The following is a 23,498-nucleotide window of genomic DNA, read 5'->3' on the forward strand; positions in this document are numbered from 1 at the left end:
ATGAAGTGCCCCCAGAGCTCCTCTAGGGAGCAGGAGCACTCAACAACCAGATGTGTGTCATTTGTCATGCTGCAGGATTCTGTGACAACCACCTCTGACAATATTGTGACGTACGTGGGGGGATAAGTGAAATGACAGAATTGGTAACAGAACAAATCGTCCCCCGCCTGCGTGCTCCATGGATGGGGGTGCCTCTTGCATGGAGGCCCACCCAGTGTTCTTTCTAGGGCCTCTGGGGTCATCAGAAGGTGAGGACAGGGGTGGCGGGAGGAGATGGGATTGTAGGGAGAAGTCTCTTGCTCTGCCTGAACTCAGGGGGGAGTTCGGTGCTGGGTCACCTACCGGTTTCAGTGCCTGCTCAAGGCCACCCCGCAGGACTGAACCCTCCAAGACTCCTTCCAAGATAGCAGTCAATCCAGTGCAGGGTTGCCGGCTGCAAGAACCACGTAGTGCAACCTCTGAGCAGTGGGTTGAGACCTGGCAGACGAAGGACGGCCCCGAGGTGGGCCTTCATCACCTGCCATGGATGGACTTTGAAGGTGCGTGTCCTTGAGTAGAGGAGAAAAATAAAAGTGATTCCACCTCCCAAAGCTATTTGACTCTTTGGAAACACAAAATGTCCTCCACAAATACTAGTTGTGATGTGGTAAAACACAAAAATCTCCCAGGTCATTTAGTCTAGCCTGGATATCTAAGTGGATCTATTCCAGAACATCCCAAACCGTAATTTACATTTCGATCACCCCCTCTGGTGACACATGTCCTTGCCTCTCACTCCCAGCCCACAGCCCAGGGAGAAGGCACAGTGCTCAGGTACAAAGAGCCCCGGGCCAAGAATGCACCTGCCCTGATGTTCGCAACCTGGGTGACTCTGGACAAGTCTTACCCCTCTCTGGGCCCGAGTGATGTGTTGTTTTCCCCCCATCTATAAAATGAGAGGGCAGATGATTCTTCCGAGCTCTGAAATGCCATGGCTTGAAAACGTTCTTCCTCTTGAGTCGCCTCCATTTCTCCTGCTGTTTCTCACTGAGCCCAGCCACTCACAGCAAAAGCCAGTGCAGAAGTCAGACACGAACCCAGTCCTCTGCCCTGGGCTAAACTACTAATGTGGTTTCTGAAACACGGTGGAAGTAATTAAGATTTCAACAGTGAGTTTACTTAATCGTCAGCTAATAATTAAAATTGTACCGCACCTGGGTAAATTTGACTGCTGGGTGATGGATCCCCTGGCATCCCTCCTCCTCCTCCCTGCACCTCCCTAAATCTGGTGGGGTTATTACCCAGCATTGGAGGCCCCCATTCATTACTACATCAATGTCAGACTGGTGGCCAGAGAAGGCCGCTGAGACCCAGCATTTCCCATGGCTGAGACGGGCTCCAGGGGAGCGGGAGTTGAAGATGTAACATAGCTACGGTGCAGGGCTGTCATCGGGCCCGATGACTCAGGGACAGCGTTTTGTTTCCACATCATCCGCTGCCTACCTCCAAGTATGAGGGCCTTCCCCAGCCAGAGCAAGGGCCCAGAGGAGGCAGGAGGGTTCACCTGAGCCGCGGGGACAGCACCACCCACCTGCAAATGAAAGGACCAAGAACCCAGCTGCAGCCGCAGCGGGAGTGTGTGCCCTTTGCTCATCTACCCTCTTTATACCTTCTGACAAATACTGTGTGCCAAGCGCCATGCAGAACACTTTACATGAATTAGCACTTTCACTCTCATAGCAACCCTCCCAGGGAGGCACCCCTATTCTCCCAGCTTTACAGAGGGGAGAACTGCAGCAAGCTGGGATGCCCTGTTCAAGGTCAGACCCGCTGGGAAAGCACAGTGCAGGATCTGAACTCCAGTCTTTCTGACTCTAAGGGCTATATTCTTGCTACTACACCACCCTGTCTGTTCTTGCCCCGGTGTCTCCCATTTCTTGGTCAGTTCACAGTCTCATTCAAGTTCATAGTCTTGCCCTCTTGGGGAAGGTTGTTTTCCTGATTTACCATCACACGCACAGTGCCTCCTCCCAGTGTGCCATCCCTTCGCCAGATAAACGACCCCTGTGCAACTGTTTTCATCTCTTGCCTTCCTCACCTACAATGGAAGACAGACAGGTGCACATAAATCTCTCCGTGCGAATGTCTGCAGAATTGCAGACATGTACGTGTGTGATTCGAATGTGAGGGTTCCCACAAACTGCTGGCCGGACCACAAGTAGGTTGTGTGTGTGTGTGTGTATCTCGAGGTCCCGTATTGCAGTGGAAAGAACAGGAGCTTCGGAGTCAGACAAACAGGGAAAGCACTCAGGTTCATGCCCGCTGTGAGGTAAGCATTCGGTAACTGGCATTACGTGCATTTGCGTGTGCGTGCACCTATGTGTCAGGTTTATTTGACTGCCGGTGCTTTGGCCCAAAGACTCATGACAAACTGTGCTCTCTGGTCTTGTATAAGAGGCAGCAGTGTGTAGAAACACCATCCTACCCTGCAATGCCCAGTGCATGCTGGGAGGGTGATGTTGTTTGTGGCAGCTGTGAGTTACCATGGTGATGGCTGGGTTGGGGGAGACTGTTGCTCTCTCCTGAGCCAGGGGAGCGCACACACTCTTTTTGCAGGGAAAGGTTTGGAGCAGCGGCCCAGGACAACCTCATGAGCTCCCCTCGTAGACCTCCTTGTCAACCCAGAGCTGCAGGAGCCCTGCGTGGCCTTTGTCCAACCCTGCTTCACACACACACACACACACACACACACACACACACACACACCATTCTTGCAGCAGGACCCTATTCTGTAGCAGCTAAGAGTGAGCATCCCAGACCGTTAGAGTAGGGCCGCGAGAGGTGCTCTGATCAGAGTGACCAAGGGAAGCGAAAGGGGTGTTCTGCTGGCCACACCATGGCCCTCAGCAAAAGCAGGACCCTAGCGGAGTCGACCTGAGAACGCTTTTTCTCATCTGCACAAAAGTGCCGCATAGGCTGGGAGTGTCCTGAGTGCATCCCACACAGAGGGACACTGAGGGGAGGAGAGGAGCTACTGGGCCCTCCCTCTCTGCCATGTCTGTACTCTATTGTGTCCCCTGTGCCTGCCCCACGCCCAGATCAAACATTTGACAAAGACACATGGAGGCGACCTCTGAGGCACCAAGACTTATCCAATAAAACAAACCATCAAGCTTTGCGGTTATCATCACAAAATATAGTGTGTGCCTCAGATACCTTCCCCCCATCTCTGATCCTCATGGGAGATGGGGAGAAAGGGGTGAAGCCTCTTTATGGGATGGGGGTCAGAGGTGGATGGAGTGAAGGTCAGGAGTGAGCAAGGATGAGGGATGGGGTGGATTCTTCTGCCCACGCAACTTGATTCATATTGTTAGATTGAATATGTCAAGATTTGCTTTGAGGTCATGGATATGAACATCAAGTTGCCCCCCAACCTAGGCAAAGTTTCTGCAGCCTCTTCAGCTCCAGAGGCCTTCCCTTTACGTGCACGTCAGTCCTTTCATCGTGGGGCTGCTGCTGTACCTCTAGGAAGGTATCAGTCACCCACAAGTGCGGAGCACAGCTAGGCTTCTCAGGAGCCATCGTGAGCTGAGCCTTTGAGAAGTAGAGAGGTATGCCCAAGATGGCCACCAGGGGACAGTGCTGGGGCACGGAGGGAGCTTCAGGGTGTAGCCTCTGCAGGACCCATCCAGGCCTGGGAGCACATGGCAGGTCCAGGTCACCCTCCAACAAATCAGGTTCTAACCCGGACTCCTCCTGTGTATGCCCCTAGCCTACAGTGCAGGGAGACCTGATGCCAGATCTTCCATTAATCTCTCTCTCTGACCTCCAGCTAGTTGCCCCTTCACCGGACCCCAGCCTCCCATCTCTCCTATGACCAGGTTGGATTGAGTCACTTCCAAGGACTCTTGTGGCTCTAATTTTTGGCAAGTCTGTGAGACTTTGGGGTATCCCCACCTGGCTCTACTGCTGTGGAAATGAGGTAGGGGGCTAGGGGCGCCTTTGAGGGAAGAGATACAGGGGAAGAAGGCACTGTGATCGGGGCAGTGAGAAGTAGGAAGTAGGAAAGGGTCTCCCTTTCTGTCACTACTAGAGCATTAAGATCCAGATTCACACACCCATGCCCGCCATGCCCCAGGGCCTGGAGCATTAAGGAATACAGACTACGATGTGGATTAAATATGTTTCCTTTAAAAAAAAAAAAAAAAAAAGACAACTTCCTAAAGGGACATGTATCTATCCATTCTTTTTTAAATGTACTTGACAATTTTTTTGGTGGTAGCATCCATCTATTCTTCAAGTGTCCATTGAGCACCTACTATGTGCCATCACTGTGATTGAGAGTCATGGTGCAGAAATGCCCGGTGATACGTAATGAGAAATGGCAGTTTCTTCCTGGGCTCAACTCTGCTCTGTCCTACGTGCTACGGTGTGTGTCCTTGGGCAGTTTCTTTCATCTTTTGGGGTCTCAGTTTTCCCATCTGTAAAATGGGGATGGTAGCACAAATCTCCCGTGAACGTAAGGTTTCAGCTGGATGATATATGCACAGGGTTGGCACACACACAAGTCTCTGAGTAACTCTTGGTCACCTTCCTCTTTGAGACCGCACACCCCTTGGAGTTATGCATGCCTTTCCCTCATCTCTGCCAAACCCATAGAAAGACTTGCCCTGGCCCAGAAACCCACATCTTGGCGCAATGTTCTTGGTCCCCACACAGGCATTTGGGAACCAAGCGTTAAAAATATACGTATACACATTCTGATCCTGTCTGTGTTCCATGCCAAGCCATCAGTTAAAGCCATGGAGCAGCTCACAAGGTGACATTGCCAGGATAAATAGGCATTGGCAACCTCAGAAGTGACGACAGGCTGGGGACAGAGCTCAGAGCCTGGAGGCCTGCCATTTGTCCCTTCTTGCCATCAGCTTGGAGGGTGGATACATGATGTTGACCCTGAGTGATCCTACCAGCAGCTGCAGTGGCCTCCCATAGGCTCCCCTAGGGAGAGGAGAGGAGAGGTACTTGGGCCTGGATGTGGAGCTGGTTCTCAGAAGAGGTGCTGCCTGGTTTCCTACCTGCACTCCCCAGCCTCCCCTCGGCTGACAAGACGGAGTAGCTGTCTACCAGCCAGCCAGCGCCTCCTGAAGGGATTCAGAAACATTCCCCTTGGCAGCAAAAGGAATCTCATACCCATGCTGAGTCTGTGGGTCGGGAAGGGATCGAGAGGGCAGTTTGACCAGGAGAGGACCGCGGAGGGTTTGGAGGGAAAAGGGAAGTAGCCTGAGAATGAGGATTCTTGGGTTTTCTCCATTGCTTTGCCATCATCTCTCTGTAGGTCTTTGACTCTCCATACGTTGTCTTTCAGGGAGTCATTGGGGGATTTGCTTCCATTCAGTGACTTTGGATCCCAAAGTCCAAGACAAACCATGGGACAGGGACAGGACCTCTTCACTTTGGTGTCCTCAGGGCCCGCTGTGGTACCTGGCACAAAGTATGTGTTTGATGAAGATTTACTGGATGGATTGATAGAAGGATGGAGAAAGTTCTTTGAGTTCTTCATGCTCGGCACCCCTTGGTCCTTTGAATGTTATTTTCACCCTGGAAAGGAGATGAGATAAATTTCTGTTTGTTCTTTGTAGATTCTTCTCATCTGTCCGTGTTAATATTCTGCCTGGAAACCAAGGTTAGATAAAATGACCCCTGGTCATTTAGGATCCTGAGGGTGGCGGCCACACCCATACATCCTCCCCGCTCAGGATTCAACCGTTGTCTGGGGTCTGAGTTGCCCAGAGTTCAGTCCACGCTCTTGGGCATGACTGCCCATGCCCTCCAGCCGCCTCACTTGTAGACAAGCGCTCTATCTGCACTGGCTCTCCTGGACCCCATAGAACAACTCCAGACATTCCCCGTCAGTGCTCGGGGCTCCGGGAGTGTGATATGCTGAAGCTGGCTCGTCCCAGCTCCCCAGAGCCAATTAGTAGCATCTCTTCCTAACCCTGCAGCCAGTGACATCACGTTGGTAGCTTAAAAGGGCCACGGGAGGAGTATTTACACCACAGATAGTGGCAAACGCTCCAAGTCAGGGCGTCCCGGCCTCCAAGAGCCAATTGTTAAACATTTACCAACACATCACCGGAGACGGGGTTTCGGGCTGACGTTCCACGTGACCTCAACCATGGGAACCTTGCCCAGGACCTCAGCTGTGAGAAGCAGGGCCTCCCCAAAGTGAAGCCAGCAGAAGCCATTCCCCAGGGGGTCTGGGAGGAGCGCACAACACAGAAGGCCCCATGCCTACAGCCCCCTTCCGGGGTCGAGACGTCAGGTGGTCAAGGGCATGTGCCCAGGGTGGCCAGCACAGCGTGGGGAGTGGTGTCCCGGGGACATGATCAGTCTCCACTCCGTGACACCCTCAGCTCTCAGCAGCAACTTTTCCATTCACCCAACTGCGCTTTTCTCCCACCAGACCCAGAGTCCCAGAGAAAGAGGACAGTGCAGAACGTCCTGGATCTTCGACAGAACCTGGAAGAGACCATGTCCAGCCTGCGAGGGTCCCAGGTGACTCACAGGTAAGTCCAAGCTGCGGAGGGGGCCGTGCCCCCCGCTGCTGTCTCTGTCTCCCGCTCTGGAGGGCAGGGCTTCGGAGCGCCGTGGCACAGAGCCGCAGGAGTGGAGAATCGGCCGTCTTGGCGAGAGAAGCTTGGCTTGGCTGGCATCAGCTTGTGCTTGAGTGTGAGATTCATTGCAGGCAATGAATGTGAAAATCGCCAGAGTGGGGGATGGGAAGCGCAAGCCACCACATGACCCAGGGTGTGACCTGCGATGTCCACTTTCCCTCCTTGGGTGTCAGCCTCCTCATTTGCTGCAAATGCTGTCCCTTGCCTGTTCCGAAGCGTCTGTTGTTAGAGGATTCTGGGATCCTGCCTGTCCCAGCTTCCGGCATCTTGTCAATCTTCTGTCAGGTGCCCTCTTGCCTCTTCAGACAGTGGCTGAGGGAGGCCTGGGTGCCCGGCCTCCATGTCATTCAGATCCATGCCGTGGGGTGTGCCCCTCCACCCCACCCTGTAGAGACCTTGCTGCCTCTAGCGGCGCGGGGCACTTATCCCTCCCGTGGAACCTCTTCCTGGAGTGGCATGCTGGCCACAGCCTCTGCCATGACTCAGAATTTCCCCCCACTGCCTCCTTGGGCTGCCCAGATGAGCTCATGCTGTCAGCTCCAAGGGGGATAGAGGGCCAGGCTACACTCTGGGGGTAGAAAGAAAGGGAGCAGATGGCCAGGATTGGGAAATCACGGGGGTGTGGAGCAGGAAGGCTGAGAGGGATTAGGTGACCTCTCCAGTTGGACTGGAGATTGGTTCCTCCCCATCTCCTGGGGTTGGAAAATGAGAGCAAAGTTGGGACAGAAAGACAATAGGATAGGGGCTTTTCTTAGCCTAAGTGTGTGGCCAAATGGTAGCCAGACTAAATTTACATACTTCCAACGACAGGGAACTCATTACCTGTCAGTCATCTCAGTGTGCTGTGGGATTGCCATGACTAGGAAGTGGAACTGAAATCAGGCCTCAACAGCTCTTACCCATTGGCTCTAGTTCTTCTGCTTAAGAACACCCCTCTCCCTCCCTCCACTCTTCTTCTGCCTAGTCCATCCTAGCCTTCATATTGGACATTCAGCTCTTTGTTCCCAGATAACTGAAATATTTTAAATGCTAAATCAAAGCCTCTACTCTATGGGGTTAGGCAAGCAGAACCCAGACTACTGAAAGGGATGTGGTCAGGACATCTGAGGAAAAGAGTGCAAGGTGGGGCTCCCAGAGGCCCTGGGGCTCAGGCCCCCTTATATTTGTCTCCAGCCTCTATCCCTCAAAGCCCTGAACAGGACCAAGTGGCACAGGGGCCGGGCTCAGCTTGGTTCACCAGTTCAGGGACCCAGTGGATAAAATTTTGAACGTTCCTCCTTCCCCCATCCAGAGAAGTTGTTAGAACGGCTCTCAACACCAAATCACATGCCAGCTCCATGCCAAAGAAGGCAGAAAGTGTTTCATCGCTGAGAGGGTCCCACCCCAAATGACTCAGCCACAGGGGAAGGCTAGAAGCAGCAGCTTCAGTGTCCTGGTGCCACTGACTCTAAGCAGCCAGCCAGTTAAGCAGGACAGCCTGACCTCTCTTTTTGCTTTCTGTTTGGGGTAGAGGAGAGTGAGGCTGAAAACCTTTTGCATAAAGCTGACTGGTTTGAGGGGGAGAGCCTCAGGCCTCTGGCTACTATCTCCCTTTATGGAAAAAAACAAAAAACAAAAAACAAAAAAACCAAGAGCGCTGAAGCTGGTTTTGCTGTTTACTGTGGACCCAGAGCCACTTCCTGTCTTAGCCTTTGGTTTATATTATCCCTGTTCCACACTTTGATAGCCAAAACAATGATTCCTTGAGTTTTTATGGCTCTTTTACTTTTTAAAGTGCTCTCCATCAATCAGCACATCCCTCACCCCTGGGAGTAGACAGGATATTTTCATATCCTCTGGGTTAGAGAAGCAGCAGGCGAGGCTGGGGAGAGGGGGTCCCTTGCCAGAGTCACACAGGCTGATTAGGGTGGGTTCTGTGTCCAGCAAGCTTAGAATCCATGCCAGGCGCAGTGCTGGGCACCAAACCCCAGAACAAACACAGGCTTTATACTTGATGAGGAGCTTACCATCCAGTGAGCGCTTTCAGCAAGGTCATTTTCACTCTGGAACTTACAGGCTAACGCTAGATTCAATTCCTTTTTCAGAAATCTTTATTTCTGTCCTGCTTCCTCTATTTCTACTGGCTCGTTTCCCCAACAGGGAGAGTGTCTGGGTCAGGGGGCTGGGGCTGGAGAGGAAATGAAACTCTCTCTCTGCTCCAGGACTGCCGTTCTCCCAACCCCAGAGAGAGAGAGAGAGAGAGAGAAGCAAGACTGAAGGGCTGGATGTAGGGCTGGAAGTCAAGAACTGAAATTTTAAGCTAGAATCCTCCCCCGCCTGACTTAGAGATGTCTGGAGATGTGTTTGGGGGGTAGAAAAGAGCAGTGAAATAGATGAAGAGGCACTTTGAGTGCACAGAGCTAAACAGGAGTAGGCCAGGAATAGAACTGAGGAGTCTATATGCTGAGCATGACCCACACTCCTCACTAATTGTATTACCATGGTAATACAGTCTACAATGGTAGACTGACTATGAAAACTGGCTGTCCTGGAGCTCTCCAGCGCCCTGTCACCATGGTCATCATCATCATCCCTTTCGTTCCCCTCCTCATCTCATTGTCACGGTCAGTTTGTTTTTATCAAACACCGCGTGAATCCCTGTACTGAGTCTTACGACAAGAGCCTCCCTGCTCTTCAACTCAACACATCTTGGGTTTGTTCCTCATCGATTTGTCCTTGTGCGTGTACCCAGTACATGCCAGGCCCTGTGCAAAGTGCGGCAACACAGCGGTGAGCAAGGCAGACAGAGTCGCACAGGCCCACAGTCTCCTTCAGGGAACTTCCACCCTCTCTGAGGTCCACAGTAATTAGAAACAGAAATAACACAGCGTATGAGAAAGCGCACATAGAACACAAAGGAGGGCCCAGAGGGGAGAAGTTGGGTGTGGACCAGGTCAGGAAGCCCCTGGAAGGGGCAGAAGCAGCAGTCACCGATCGCCCTGCCCAGCCAGGGTTCCCCCAGCCTTGTCCACAGGACTTCTGTAGGGACCACCAGCATGCTCAGGTTCAAGGGTCATTTGGCTCCTCCTGTTCTTTTATTTTTTTAATTTACATCCAAGTTCGTTAGCATATAGTGCAATAATGATTCCGGGAGTAGCATCTAGTGATTGAACCCCTACATATGACACCCGGTGCTCATCCCGACAAGTGTCCTCCTTAATGCCCCTTGCCCACTTAGCCCATCCCGCCACCCACAAGCCCTCCAGCAACCCTCAGTTTGCTCTCCGTATTTAAGAGTCTCTTGTTTTGTCCCCCTCTCTGTTTTTGTATTATTTTTGCTTCCCTTCCCTTATGTTCATCAGTTTCGTATCTTAAAGTCCACATATGAGTGAAGTCGTATGATATTTTTCTTTGACTAATTTCGCTTAGCATGAGACACTCTAGTTCCATCCCCGTAGTTGCAAATGGCAAGATTTCATTCTTTCTGATTGCCAAGTAATACTCCATTGTATATATATACCACATCTTCTTTATCTGTTCATCCATCGATGGACATTTGGGCTCTTTCCATACTTTGGCTATTGTGGATAGTGCTGCTATAAACATTGGGGTGCATGTGTCCCTTCGAAACAGCACACCTGTATCCCTTGGATAAATACCTAGTAGTGCGATTGCTGAGTGTAGGGTAGTTCTATTTTTAATTTTTTGGGCTCCTCCTATTCTGTTGATCAAAAAATAACCCCTTGTTTTCTCAGGGTTGGTAGAGACAGTTTGGGAGGATCTTCTTTTTTTCCAGGAACTTTACAAAAGTTCATTCATACCTCATTCATACCTTAACCCCTGAAGTGGCTAAGAAATAGATGTGCTCACGGAGTGAAGATTCCTGTGCTTTGCGTAACCCATGTCCAGCCACAGACTGCCTTAGCTGCCTGGCTTTCTCGGCCTAAAGATCCTATTTTGGTTAACTCAGCCCTGCATGGTTTTAGTTAGGCCGAGCTGCTGAGACCTTACCTATGGTAAGGTCTGGGCCGGGCTGGGCGGGATTATCAGTTAGTCTCTGTCTGAACCCAAATCTAGGCCACCTCTCCAAGCAGATCCCAACTGGCCTTTCTCTCTGCAGCCACCGTGGTCCCTGAGGGAGAAAGGCAGCTCCTTGTCCAGCTCCCATACCCCCTCAGGTTATCCCGCAAAACCTGGGCATGCTTCCCTGGCCTGGCCTAGCAGGGCTCGCGGCGTGGGACGCTCTTGTCCATTTCCATATGTTCTCTCCTCTTTCCGGTTAAGGCTGCTTCTGTTCTCTGGTGAGGTTCTGCTTCTGTCTCCTCATGGCCCAGACCTTTGGCTGGGCCTAGTCTTACTGGGAACCAGACACATATCTCAGGTTGCCAAAGCTTTTCCACACCCTCTGTACCCTACTCCAGACTTGGCCCTCTCTGGTTTGGAAGTCAACTTGCTCCCAGCTCGTTAATAGAGAGGAGGTGATAGACATGCCCTGAACAAATGAATGATCAAGGCCTTTTAAGCTCAAGGTGACCAGATTATCCCACTTCCCCCAAGAGATCTCAATGGACCCTTCCCATTTATTGAGCAACTTCTATATACCAGGCACTGTGTTAGGCATTTACATATGTGATCCTTACAACTGTATGGAGTAGCTATAGTATCTCCATTTTACAGATGAGGAAATGGTGGCTTAGCAAGGTTGATTACTTCACCTCCAGCTCACTTACAAATAAATGGTAGAAAAGGATTAAAATCCAGCTCATATTACAAAATCTGTGCCCTTAGCAGTGTACGTAATTGGTTCCCTCACACTTAAAATCCCTTTCCTCTGACAACCTCAGGTAACATATAACAGGGGTGCCGTACCCAATGAAAGGCCTCCTGGAGAAGGTGGAGCCCACCTGGACAGGTGCAGAGGAGGCGGGAGGGCACGGGAAGGGAGAAGGGTCGCTGCGGTGCGGTCTGCGCGGGCAGGGCACAGAGCGGCCCTGCCGGAATGAAAACCAGTGCCCTTCTGCCCTCTGCCCTTCTGCCCTCTGCCCTCTGCCCAGCTCCCTGGAGATGACCTGCTACGACAGTGACGACGCCAACCCTCGCAGTGTGTCCAGCCTCTCCAGCCGCTCGTCCCCTCTGTCCTGGCGCTATGGCCAGTCCAGCCCGCGGCTGCAGGCTGGGGACGCGCCCTCGGTGGGCGGGGGCTGCCGCTCCGAGGGGCCGCCCGCCTGGTACATGCACGGGGAGCGGGCCCACTACTCGCACACCATGCCCATGCGCAGCCCGAGCAAGCTCAGCCACATCTCCCGCCTGGAGCTGGTCGAGTCCCTGGACTCGGACGAGGTGGACCTCAAGTCCGGCTACATGAGCGACAGCGACCTCATGGGCAAGACCATGACGGAAGACGACGACATCACTACCGGGTAAGGTCTCTTGCGCAGCTGGGCAAGGGGACTAGAGAGGGCAGGGGGAAGACCGGTGGAACGGGATTCCTTGAGGCGAGCGGGACTCATGACAGGAGTTTGGGTAGCCGAGCGGGACTCATGACAGGAGTTTGGGTAGCCGCGCTGTGACGGGAGACAGCCGGGCAGGGCCTTCGTGCACTGGTTGTGGCCGCCCCTGAAATTTGATGTGGTTTATACCAAGCTTCGGTGCGGTGGGTGGGGCCGCCACCTGAAGAGCTGATTGGTTAATGGAGAGGCCTCCCTCCCATTGGCCCGTGGGGCTGTCGTTCTATGGTATGTCCCGCCCTCCTCCCTCGAACCCGGAAAAGGCAGGTAGGAAGGGCCCTGGGAAAGGGCGTCAGTGCCAATTCCGCCAACTCCGTGTGGACTTCGGACAACGTCATCTGCTATCCCACTTGGAAAAAGAGGATGATAGTACTACATCCGTCTGCCTCGGAGTCTAACAGGAAGAGAACACGAAAGCGCTCAGGGGAAAGCACTGCTGAGACAGAAAAGTGGTAGTGGTGGCTCTCCTTCCTTCGCCGGGGTTCCCGGCCCCTCTGGTCCGTGCCTTCCCCCGTGGCCCTCAGGTTCCACTCCTCTGGTTTCTTCCTCCACAGACCTGCCAATCATGCAACTTCCTAGTTCCTATCCGGGTCTGTTAGTTTACTTACTTCCTGTGCTTTGCCCCACAGGGACCCTCATCTTCTCTTTTCTGCCCCAACTGGCAGGGTTGGGTTTGCGGAGCGACGCGGATGTAGGTGACAGTCTGGGAAGTGAGGGGAGAAGATGGGAAGAAAGAAGTGGGGGGAGAGAGGGTGTAAACGGTCCTGGCCCAACTGTTGCAAGCCCTGAGACTAGAGAGCTGTAGTGGTTCTGGAACCTTCTCCAGAGCATCTTTCAGCTCCCTGCTACTTCCGCTCTTCCTTCTTGGTTTGCTGGGACTTTCCAAGGGACCACACAAGTAGCGACAACACCCCTTCCCCCTATCCCTCTCAGGGACTACCTCTTCCCAATAAAAATCCCAAACTTGAACAGAATGAAAAGTAGCCCCTCCTAGGAAAGGACTGAGAGCTGAGCGCCAGGCCATCCACTGTTCCGCACCCCTGGGGACAAACTTGGAGGGACTAGGCAGGGCCTGTCCAGCTGATGAGGCTGCTCTGCAGCAAAACAACTGACTCACGAATGAGACTGTTTACTGCCTCTTAAATCCCAGGGGCCGGCCGACCTCACACTCAGAACCACCAGCTTGGAGCTGGGATCGGAGAAAAGCCATCCAGCTCCTCCTGTGCTCAGAGGGCTTTGCGGGGCAGGAAGGAGAGCGAAGGTGTCTGTGCTCTGCACAGCCCCTGTGCCAGGAAGCTGCTTCTCTGAGGACAGGTCCAGTTCCTGCCCTCTGAGAGCTCCCAGTTGGATAGGGCAAAGGGAGGCACAACCCCTGCAGGGCAAAGAGCTCTGAAAGTTCCTCTTGTGGTGGAAGGACTAGAGCCCCAGGCGTCAGGGAGCTCCCAGACAGAGGGAGGTGGAGCCGTCCCCCAAGGTGCACACAATGGCCATGGCAGAAAATTCCCCAAACATCAGAAGGCACAAGACTCCTGACTCTGGGGAGATCCCAGTCTGAGGCAGGCGGCAGGATTTCCTAGCTGTGTGAGCTTGGGCAAGTTAACCTCTCCAGGCTTTAGTTTGTCTACCTGCTAAATGCAGATAATAGGACTTATCTCAGGATGGTTATAAGGGTTAAGTAGATAAATATATGTAAAATGTTTGGAATAATTCCTGGCTCATTCTAAATGCTCACTAAATGTTAGCTTTTTTTTTTTTTTTTTTTGCTATTATTACTGTTAATTGTTAAAATGCCATTGTGAAGGAGGAGAGGGGCTTCTGCACTCTAGAGTCCCAGACTTGCCCACAGGGAGTGTGCAGTCTCACCACGGTGCCACTCAGAATCAGCAACAAAGACAGATGTAGTGGCTGCTGGCCAATCCTGGGAACATAGATTTGAGGGGACGCGGAGGTAAAGGTATGGAATACTGGGCAGAGGAGGGCCAGGAAAAATGTCCTTAATCCACCCTCTAGCACCCTTTCTTTATCCCTTTCCTCTGGATGGTGTGCATGCCCCTAAGTCATTGAAAACATAGACTTCACTGAGGCTAGAGCATGAATGAGAACTTGCCCTTCCTGCACATCCACCAACTGACCACGGGCCCAGGGAAGCCTCAAGTTCATAGGGGGAAGAAAGTGTTGGCATGGCAATATCCACAAAGTGGACCTCACTATAAACTGCAATGCTGGTTTCCAAGATAATTTCATGTGTGTTTTTTATGGTCAATCCGCAATGAGCAGGAACTCTTTTAACACTTACAGTTTTAAGGTTTCTCCATTTGTTGACTTCCTTGCCCAGACTGCAAACACACCCACCCTTAAACGTGCTAAGGAAGTCCGAGATGAGGGAAACCCACCTATAATCCCAGTAATTTTAATGTAAACAATCCCTCCTCAATTATGTGTTTTCATGGTTAAGTGTTGTGCTTTTTCACTGGAGACTGGGCATCCTAGATTCCAGCAAATCTTGAAGAGAGTGCCCCTTGCTGAGCCTCTTGTTGGCCCTCCTGTCCCCACTGTGGGTTCCATCCAGGTTTTATAATTTAGAAAGTGTCCTGTTTCTAAGAAAATTGTTTTCCCTGTTCATGAAACGGGTAGGGCTGTTCCCACCCGCACACTGACCCCTCCTCAGCCCCTCCCACTGCCATTCACTTTGCTGCCTCCCAGGAGCTCTCAGCACTGGGGCCAGAGACAGAGGTGAAGCCTCTGCCCTCCCCACTGAGCGACATTATCAGCCACGAGCCATCTGAACGAGCCAGGCAAGAAGGCAGTGATTCTCAGCGCTCTCGCTTATCTGCTGGGGGAGCAGCAGCCCCTTGGGCGCTCTCCCCAAGCCAGTGTTCAGTCCCACGTCAGCCCTCCCTGCTCCCTCCAGACACCAGGCCTTTTTCCTGGGTTGCCAGTCTGGGGGGTGGGGTCAGAGTAGGCAAATTCTTCAAACTGCAGCTCAGCGAACTAGAATGAGGAAGGTGAATCTGCTGCCGAAAGAATCCTATGTTTTTTAATTATGTTTTTTTTTAATTGTAAAATACATGTTTTTTATATATGGTTAATATGTCAGCCACTTTCAAAAGTACAGTTCAGTGGCATGGAGTACATTCATAGTGTTGTATAACCGTCCCCACCATCCGTCTCCAGAACTTTCTTCACCTTCCCAAACTGAAACTTTGTCTCCATTAAACGCTGACTCTTCATCTTCCCCTCCCCCCCCCCCCCCCCCCCCCCAGTTCCTGGCCACCACCACTTACTTTCTGTCTGTCTGAACTTGACTGCTCTAGGTACCTCATGTACATGGAGTCGTACAGTATTTGTCTTTCTGTGACTGGTCTGTTTTACCGAGTATGATTGCCTCAAGGTTCATTCATGTGTAATACGTATCAATTTCCTTTCTAAGGCTCAATGATAGCTTACCGTATGCATGTACCACATTTTGTTTACCCATTCAGCTGTAATCCTGCTATGAACATTGGGGTACAAATATCTGTTCAAGTCCTTGCTTTCAGTTCTTTGGAGTGTATACCTAGACGTCTTGAATCATATAGTAATCCGATTTTTAATTTTGTGAGGAAACTCCATACTGTTTTTTCCACAGTGGCCATACCATTTTACGTTCCCACCAGCAATGCATGAGGGTTCCAATTTCTTCACATCCTTACCAACACCTTTTGTTTGTTTGATTGTCTGTTTGGTTGGTTGGTTGGTTGGTTGGTTGGTTGTTTTTTTAATAATAGCCACCCTGATGAGTGTGAAGTGGTATCTCGTTGTGGTTTTGATTTGTGTTTCCCTGATGAGTGGCAGTGTTGAACATCTTTTCATGTGTTTATTGGCCATTTGTATATCTTCTTTGGAGAAATGTCTATTCAAGTCCTTTGCCCATTTTTTAATTGGGTTGTTGTTGAGTTGTAGGAGTTCTCTATATATTCTGGATATGAATCCCTTATGAGACACATGATTTGAGAATATATTTCCCCGTTCTGTGGGTTACCTTTTCATTCTGTTGATCGTGTCCTTTGCGCACAAACATTCTTCATTTTGATGAAGTCCAATTTATCTATTGTTTCTTTTGTTGCCTGTGCTTTGGGTGTTGTATCCAAGAAATCACTGCCAAATCCAATGTCATGAACCTTTTCTCTGTGTTTCCTTCTAAGAGTTTTATAGCTGATAGGACTTTTTAAAAATATGGATTCCAAATCTCATTCCAGACCTACCAAGGCAGATTCTCTGCTACTCAGGAAGCCGTATTTTTCTAAAGCTTCTCAGTGACTGTGGCCTAGTCCATCTTCCCATAAAGTACAAGAATCTTCTTTATAGCATTCCTGAAATCCAGTCTTTTAGTCTTGTCTTGCCTAGACATAGTGAGCTTATTCTATTTCAAATAGAACAAAATTATAAGACAGTTTCTAAATAATTCATCCGAAATCTGGTTCACTTCTGCCTATTGATTCAAATGCTGCCATCCAAGAAAAATAGAATAAGTATAAATCTTCATTCAGATATTTCAGCATGTTCTTAATGATTGCTCAGATAGTCTCTTCTCTAACCGCCCCCGCCCCAAAGAAGTCCCCAGTTTATTTCATTACTTTCTTAAATGACCCACTTTTCCCGATTATCCTGGTCATTCTCCCCTGGAAGCTCTCAAGCTGTCAATGATCCTCTTAAAATTTGGCACCTGGACTAATCACCACCTGACACTAGTCCTGCCCAGGGTAGTATCCAAAGCATGACACCATAAACAACTTCAAGTTGGCTGCTGACTGTCCTAAATGACAGTTCGAGACATTTTTACCTCTTGCAAAGAGAGCAGCAATTTGTTTTTCTAAAAATAGGAAGGTCTGGAATTTAATCTAAGTAAGAAGATAAGTTCCATAGCCATCTGTCTGTCCTTCCCGTCCCTGGCACCCGGGGTTAGAGCAGAAGGGGAGGAGAGGATGGGCTCCCATGCAGAGGTAAATACAGGCACTGGGTACAGGGACCAAGTGTGCCCAGCAGGGAAGGAGGTCAGACGGCCCTCCATCCCTTCCCTGTTTTAACTCGGATTTACCTCTCAATGCCTCCGTTTCCACCCACGTAAGTGGCGGCTTGGGTGGGCTGCATCTGAGCTGTGCAGCGGTTAAGGAGCGGGAGCCCCGGGCTTGGCTGGCAGCAGCACTCCTCTAGGTGCTGCATCGCACACCTCCAGTGGGCGCCCTTCACACCGTACAGGGTTGTGTCTTCGGCAGCCCTGGCAGGGCTGTTGTCCAGCGACCTGTGCCAGAGGCCGCAGAGCCTTCGACGGAACCAGCAGGCCCCATCTTGAAAGAGCTCTGTGGCTGTGTGTCAGAGGGGCAGCGGGATTTCTCGCGACTGTCTGCCATGCCCTGTGTCTCTCCTCAGGTGGTTTCCTGCTCCATGTGTGTGGCTGGATGTTCCAGTCTTCTTGTTCCCTCCTTGCCTCCCCTCCCTCCTCCAGCCTGTCCTCTTGAACTGTGCTTGGGGGCTCAGGAACAGATGGGATTCGTTTCCTTCTTGGCTCTGAAGTGTCCTGACGTTGAAAAATGTCAACTAAAATAAACTGTAGGCCCCTGCCTTCTCCCAGGCTGGCTCTTTGCTCCCAGAGGCAGTGAGCCCAAGCCTTAAAGAGACACCTCCCAGCCTTGCTAAGCGGGCCTCAGCATCTGTCTGCAGCCACCCTCCTGAGAGGGAGTCTCATATGCCGCTCTCCACTTTGGCTGTCTGACTGGCAAACCCCAAGATGCCCCACCCAACCACCTTCAGTGCGAAGAATTCTCTTGGAATGGGCATCAGGTTTGTAGGATTTGTACAAAGAGAAGAGAACCTTCTTAACTTGAATGGGCAGCGGGGAGAGTCGGCAAGGAAGCATGGATATTTACCTTTCCGCTTTATCTTCTCTGTTTCCCGGTAGTCAGTTCTTTAGGTATCCCACCTAGTGGGCAGCTGGCCCAGGCCTGGCGTTTGCCCACGAAGCACAAGGATTTGGGTAGAGGGTGGTAAGGGATCATTCTGGAGAAGATCCAACGTTCAAGCTGAAGGCGGAAACTCCATGTCTGTCCTTGAAGGGCTTCAAATCTAAAAGGGAGACAAGATGCCTCCTGGGTCAGTGGCCAAAGAAGTAATGTGTAGTTGAAGTAGACAGTGGTTGTTGCCATTTGGGGGATAACAATTACAATGTTGACCCGCAGGCAACTGTTCATACAGGCAGCCTTGTTGATACTTCTCTGTGGTGCAGGGGGAGGGGCATCTGGAGCTCTGGAGTTGTATCCAAAGCACTCCTCTAGCTTGCTGCGTGTCACTGAGCAAGTCCCGTAACCTCTCTGAGTCTTAGTTTGTTCATTTGTAAAAGGGTAATCATTTTTGCATTGTGAGGATCAAGTGAAGGAGAACATGTAGGGGTGCTTTGAAACCTATAAAGAGCTTTGGTTCGAAATACATTATTCTGATCTCAACTTACTGTCCTGTTCATTTAGCTGCTGGCCTCTGGCTGAATTAGGAGCGGTTAAGTGTATCAAAATGAGATTTCTCCAGGTTGGCAGATGGGTTCACTGAACTTGGGCTTCGACTTCCTTTGCATGGGATGATCTTGTTTGGCTTTTCAACACCATCTGGCTATTCTTTTAGTCCTGTAGTGTGCAGTTAGATCAACAGATCTTTGGTACCAGATCTTATCAACATAAGCGTCCCACAGAGTGGGAGGGCAGTAGTGATTTAGCGTGAAGGCTTGTAGCTCCTGGGTCTGAGTCCTGGCTCTTCTTATTAGCTTTGTGAGTTTGAGTGAATGCTTATTCTCCCTCTGCCTCAGTTTCCTTAGCTGAAAGACACGGACGGTAACGGTGCCTACTCTGTAAGACTGATGTGAGGATTAAATTTGTTAACATGTTTATGTATAATAAGTGTTCAACAAATGCTGGCTATTGTTTGTTAGCCATCTGATGGCAGACATTCACAAATTGATGGGCCTAACCTGTCACGTGCACATTCAAAATGATAATATTGGAATAGTGTATTTTAACATTCACGCTTGAAAATGAGAGTTCTTTTTTTTTTTTTAACGTTTATTCGTTGTTGAGAGACAGAGACAGAGTGTGAGTCGGGGAGGGGCAGAGAGAGAGGGAGACACAGAATCGGAAGCAGGCTCCGGGCTCCGAGCTGTCAGCACCAGGCCCGACGCGGGGCTCGAACTCACAAACCGTGAGATCATGACCTGAGCTGAAGTTGAACGCTTAACCGACTGAGCCACCCAGGCACCTCGATATTTCTTTTTTTTCTTTTAATTTTTTTAATGTTTATTTTTGAGAGAAAGAGAGAGAGAGAGAGAGAGAGAGAGAGAGAGAGAGAAAGCATGAGTGTGGAAGAGAGAGAGAGGGAGGGAGACATGGAATCTGAAATCGGCTCCAGGCTCTGAGCGTGTGCCCCCTACCCACCTCCTCTCCAGCAACCCTCAGCTTGTTCTCTATAGTTAAGAGTCTCTTATGGTTTGCCTCCCTCTCTGTTTTTATCTTATTTTATTTTTCCTTCCCCTTAATTCTTAAAAGAGTAGTGGTAGCACTCTACAGGCTGTGTGGGGTTAATCTAGATCACAGTGTCTGTTCAAACCCAGCAGGGCTGATAGAAGGCGGGAGTAAGCCAGGTATTCCAGAGGGGCAGCTGGATGTATGCTAGTTGCCATGGCAACCGATGCAGCCTGAGGCGTGGCCCCTCCTCTGATGTGTCCTAGTAACCTACAATTGAGCTGCTGGGGTTTTCACTGAGTTTTGAAGACATACAATTTGGTCGACAATCAGGATGGATCAGGGATTGAGGAAGCCGTTGAGATGGGTTTGGCTTTTCCCCACCAGCCCTGCCCACCTGCCTGCCTGTCCACTTGTCTCTCCTCTTTAATTGTCAGCTCCCTCCTCCTTTTTCCCACAAACCTGATATTCTGTGATAAACCAGCTGGGCTCAAGTAGTGTCTGGAAATTCCATGCAATCTGATATTACAGAAGGAGCATAAGTTTGGAAGTATGACAGGCCTGGGTTCAGATCCCAGCTCTGAGGCTTTGGGAAAGCTGTGAATCCATTCTAGTAGGAATAGTTCTATGGGAATAGGATTCCTATAAGGATGTTGTAGAATATGTGGCATTGATGTACCAGGTATGCAGCAGGGGCTCAGTAAATGTGACCTCCTTCCCTTCTCTTGGTTGGCTCCTGGAAAATTAAAGTGATAAAAGTCCTAAAGGACATGTGTAGAATGGAACGTTTCCACCTAGATGGTGACACCCAGTTGCCCACTTGTCTGCCGAATCCTCTCCTTTCGGGAAGCCTTCTCTAATTCATCCCAATGCAATCCTGCCTGACTCTGAAAATCATCTTGGAACTTGTGTGTATAGTTTATAATGTAGTAACTTGTGCTTTTATGATTCTCTAACAATTGCATAGCATATATGGTTTACAAAACACTGTGTCTTATTATTTTATTTAATCTTAACACTGAATTAGATATTCTTTCCCCCAGTTTGCAAGTGAGGAAACTGCTTAACAGGGTTGCCGGGATCACATAACTTAAAAGTGGCAGCAACCAGGGGAAAACCCAGGCCCTCTGACTGCCTTGTCCTCTCCTTTTGTTGGTATACCTACTGCCTCACTGGGTATACCATGAATCCCTTTCCCTCCGTGTTCAGCCCATGTGCCCCTTAAGCCCGGGAGGGGGCAGGCATCACGTGCCTCCCACTGGAGTAGGAGCTTCCCAGGGACAGAGACCTTGTCTTCTATTTTTTCTCAACACCCAGCAGAATATGTTCTCAGGTCACGCCATTGACTGGCCAGTGAATCATCGTTAGAGGTCTCTACTTGGAATGCCCTTAGGTGACCTCTCCATCTTCCAGGATAAGGTCTTGCTTTGGAGAGCCACAAAGTAGCCACAGCCAAGAGCTCAGGACCACAGGCACAAGGAGCAACCCAAGCCTCTGTGAATACAAGTTCTTGTTGACTCTGGCTCAAAGGCTAAGCTGTCCCAGGATGTCCATGAGAGGCCAGCTCTGGCCTCTGGGCTATCAGATGTCTCTGACCAGGCAGCAAAAGACCATTCATTGCAGCTAAGAAAGGCCAGCAGGCTAGGCAGGCAGGCTTACCCACTGAGCTGTGCATAGGGATGCCCTAAAGAGTCTGCAGGACTGGATTGTTCTTGCCTATATGTTGGGACAAGCTCAGGCAGATGTACAAAAGTCTAGATTTTGAAAAGCAGGCAGAAGGAAAGAGACAGTCCCAGAGAGACCCAAAGCACGTCGCTACATAACAGATCAACATTCACTGAATATGCAAGACAGGGTTGTGGGGAGACAAGGTGGGAGAGGCTGATGTTGGGGCATGTGCCATAGATAAACAGAGCCAGCGTGTTCGTGATGTGCACGCCAAGGAGGGGAATGAGAGACAGACAGACACTGTGTGAGACCCATCCAAACACGTGTGTGAGAGGCGGCTGGGTACAAAGAGGCTGTGTGCGCACTAATTCCAGTGGCGGGTGGTGGGGGGGGGGGGGTTGCAAGCTTGCCGATGGGCAGGGGGTAGCAACCAGACGGGCAGAGAGCATGTCTGGGAGGTGGAAGGACTCTTCCAGAGAGGAGTGAGTGATGCTGTGTTCAGCCTGGGGGCCTGACCCAGAGCAGGGCAAGCCCTTCTCACCAGCCTACCCTTTCTGCCCTCTTTGGCCAGCTTGTGTTAAAAGAGTTCTGTTCTGTGCCCTGCCCTTCTTTCTTATGGGACATCTGCAGCCTGAAAGAAAGAGTCGCATCTTCAAGCTCCTTCCCACCCTCTTTTCCTGCCCGCTCACTCTCTTCCAGCTCCTTTCCCAGCCCTCTTCTCCTTGGTCACCTTTCTTAGTCTCTCTGCCATCCTTTACTTCAGTGTCTGGCTTCTGTCTCAGCCCCTGTGGGTTTGATGATAAGGCGCAGTTCAGAAATGACACCATCTTCATGGACCCGGCCATGTGGACAGGCTCATGGCCAGGTTTGGGTGGTAGGACTTCTACCAGCAGGGGTTCCCAGGACTGCTGACATTCTGCCGAGTGTTAATAGAAGAGGAGGGGCAGAACTTATCATCTGCCTGTCACCATCCCTTTCTGAGCCACAAATCTGTAGAGGGGCAGGCAGGAAGAAAAGCCAGCTGCCCTGTGCCCTTCTGGAGTGAACTTTCCTCAGAGGATCCCTGTTTACCGGATTTAGCCAGGGCAAAAAGCTCCTTGTGTGAGGCTCCAGCTAAGAGATCCTGCTTTTCCCAGCTCTGAGCAGGTGCCCCTGAAGTCTGGGAGGCAGCAGCTACATGGTCTCTTATGTCTCTACCAGTCCCTGTGGTTAGTTTTCTGTTCTCGGGAGACAGGTTGGCAAAGTCGCTTAAACATTCCAGAGTCCAGGGGCGCCTGGGTGGCTCAGTAGGTTAAGTGTCCGACATCGGCTCAGGTCATGATCTCGCGGTTTGTGAGTTCGAGCCCCGCGTCAGGCTCTGTGCTGACAGCTCAGAGGCTGGAGACTGCTTCAGATTCCGGGTCTCCTCCTCTCTGTGCCCCTCCCATGCTCATGCTCTGTCTCTCTCTCTGTCTCTCAATAATAAATAAACCTTAAAAAGAAAACGAAAAAAAAAAAAAAACATTCCGGAGTCCAACTGACCTGGATTTAATTCTCGTGTTTGCCACTCACCATTTGCATGACCTTGGATAAGTTACTTAGCCTCTTTGTGCTTCATCTCATTGTCTGAAAGGAAGGATGATAATGCCCACTTCATTCTACTTATTAATATATTTAATAAATATTTGTAGAGTACCTACTATATACAAGACATGTGGAGCTAAAGCAAGAGGACAAAAATAGACATTGTTCTTAAACTCATATATGAAAAAGAGCTGGCAAATAAATAAATACCTACTAGATTAGGTGACTCTCTGTGGCATCAGGAAATAAAGCAGGGTACAGCAGGGTACGGGGCAGAGACTGACAGGGTGGGGGCTATTTGAGATCCGGTGGTCAGGGAAGGCTTCACTATGCACAGAAGAGCATGTGCAAAGGCCCTGAGGCAAGAAGGGGCACGTGTTCAAGAAACTGCCACGAGGTCAGTGTGGCTGACACAGAGTAAACAAGGAAGAGAGTAGTCAGAAGTGAGATCAGCATGTAGGCAGGGGCCAGGTAATAAAGGGTCTTCTGTACCAAGGTGAGGACTTTGACTTTTCTTCTAAGTGAGAGGGGAAACTCACAGGAAGGTCTCAGGGAGAGGAGTGATGAGGTCTGACATGTTTGGTAAAGGGCCTGCCTGGCTACTGTGAGGAAAAGAGCCACAGGGAAATCAGGGAGAACCTGGACAG

General features: G+C 50.6%; 1 protein-coding gene across 5 annotated transcripts in view; it reads left to right on the plus strand.

The window, feature by feature from the left end:
* Positions 1–23,498, plus strand: part of NAV1 (neuron navigator 1) — a 244,512-nt gene that overhangs the window by 144,764 nt on the left and 76,250 nt on the right. For all 5 annotated transcript variants that reach the window (XM_042925779.1, XM_042925777.1, XM_042925778.1 and 2 more), the window contains exons 5-6: positions 6,443–6,545; positions 11,687–12,052. In XM_042925779.1, coding sequence (XP_042781713.1) covers positions 6,443–6,545; positions 11,687–12,052 — 469 coding nt within the window. The remainder of the gene's footprint in view (positions 1–6,442; positions 6,546–11,686; positions 12,053–23,498) is intronic.

Source organism: Panthera leo, chromosome F3 (genome assembly GCF_018350215.1).
Source record: "Panthera leo isolate Ple1 chromosome F3, P.leo_Ple1_pat1.1, whole genome shotgun sequence".
NCBI classification, from domain to species: domain Eukaryota; kingdom Metazoa; phylum Chordata; class Mammalia; order Carnivora; family Felidae; genus Panthera; species Panthera leo.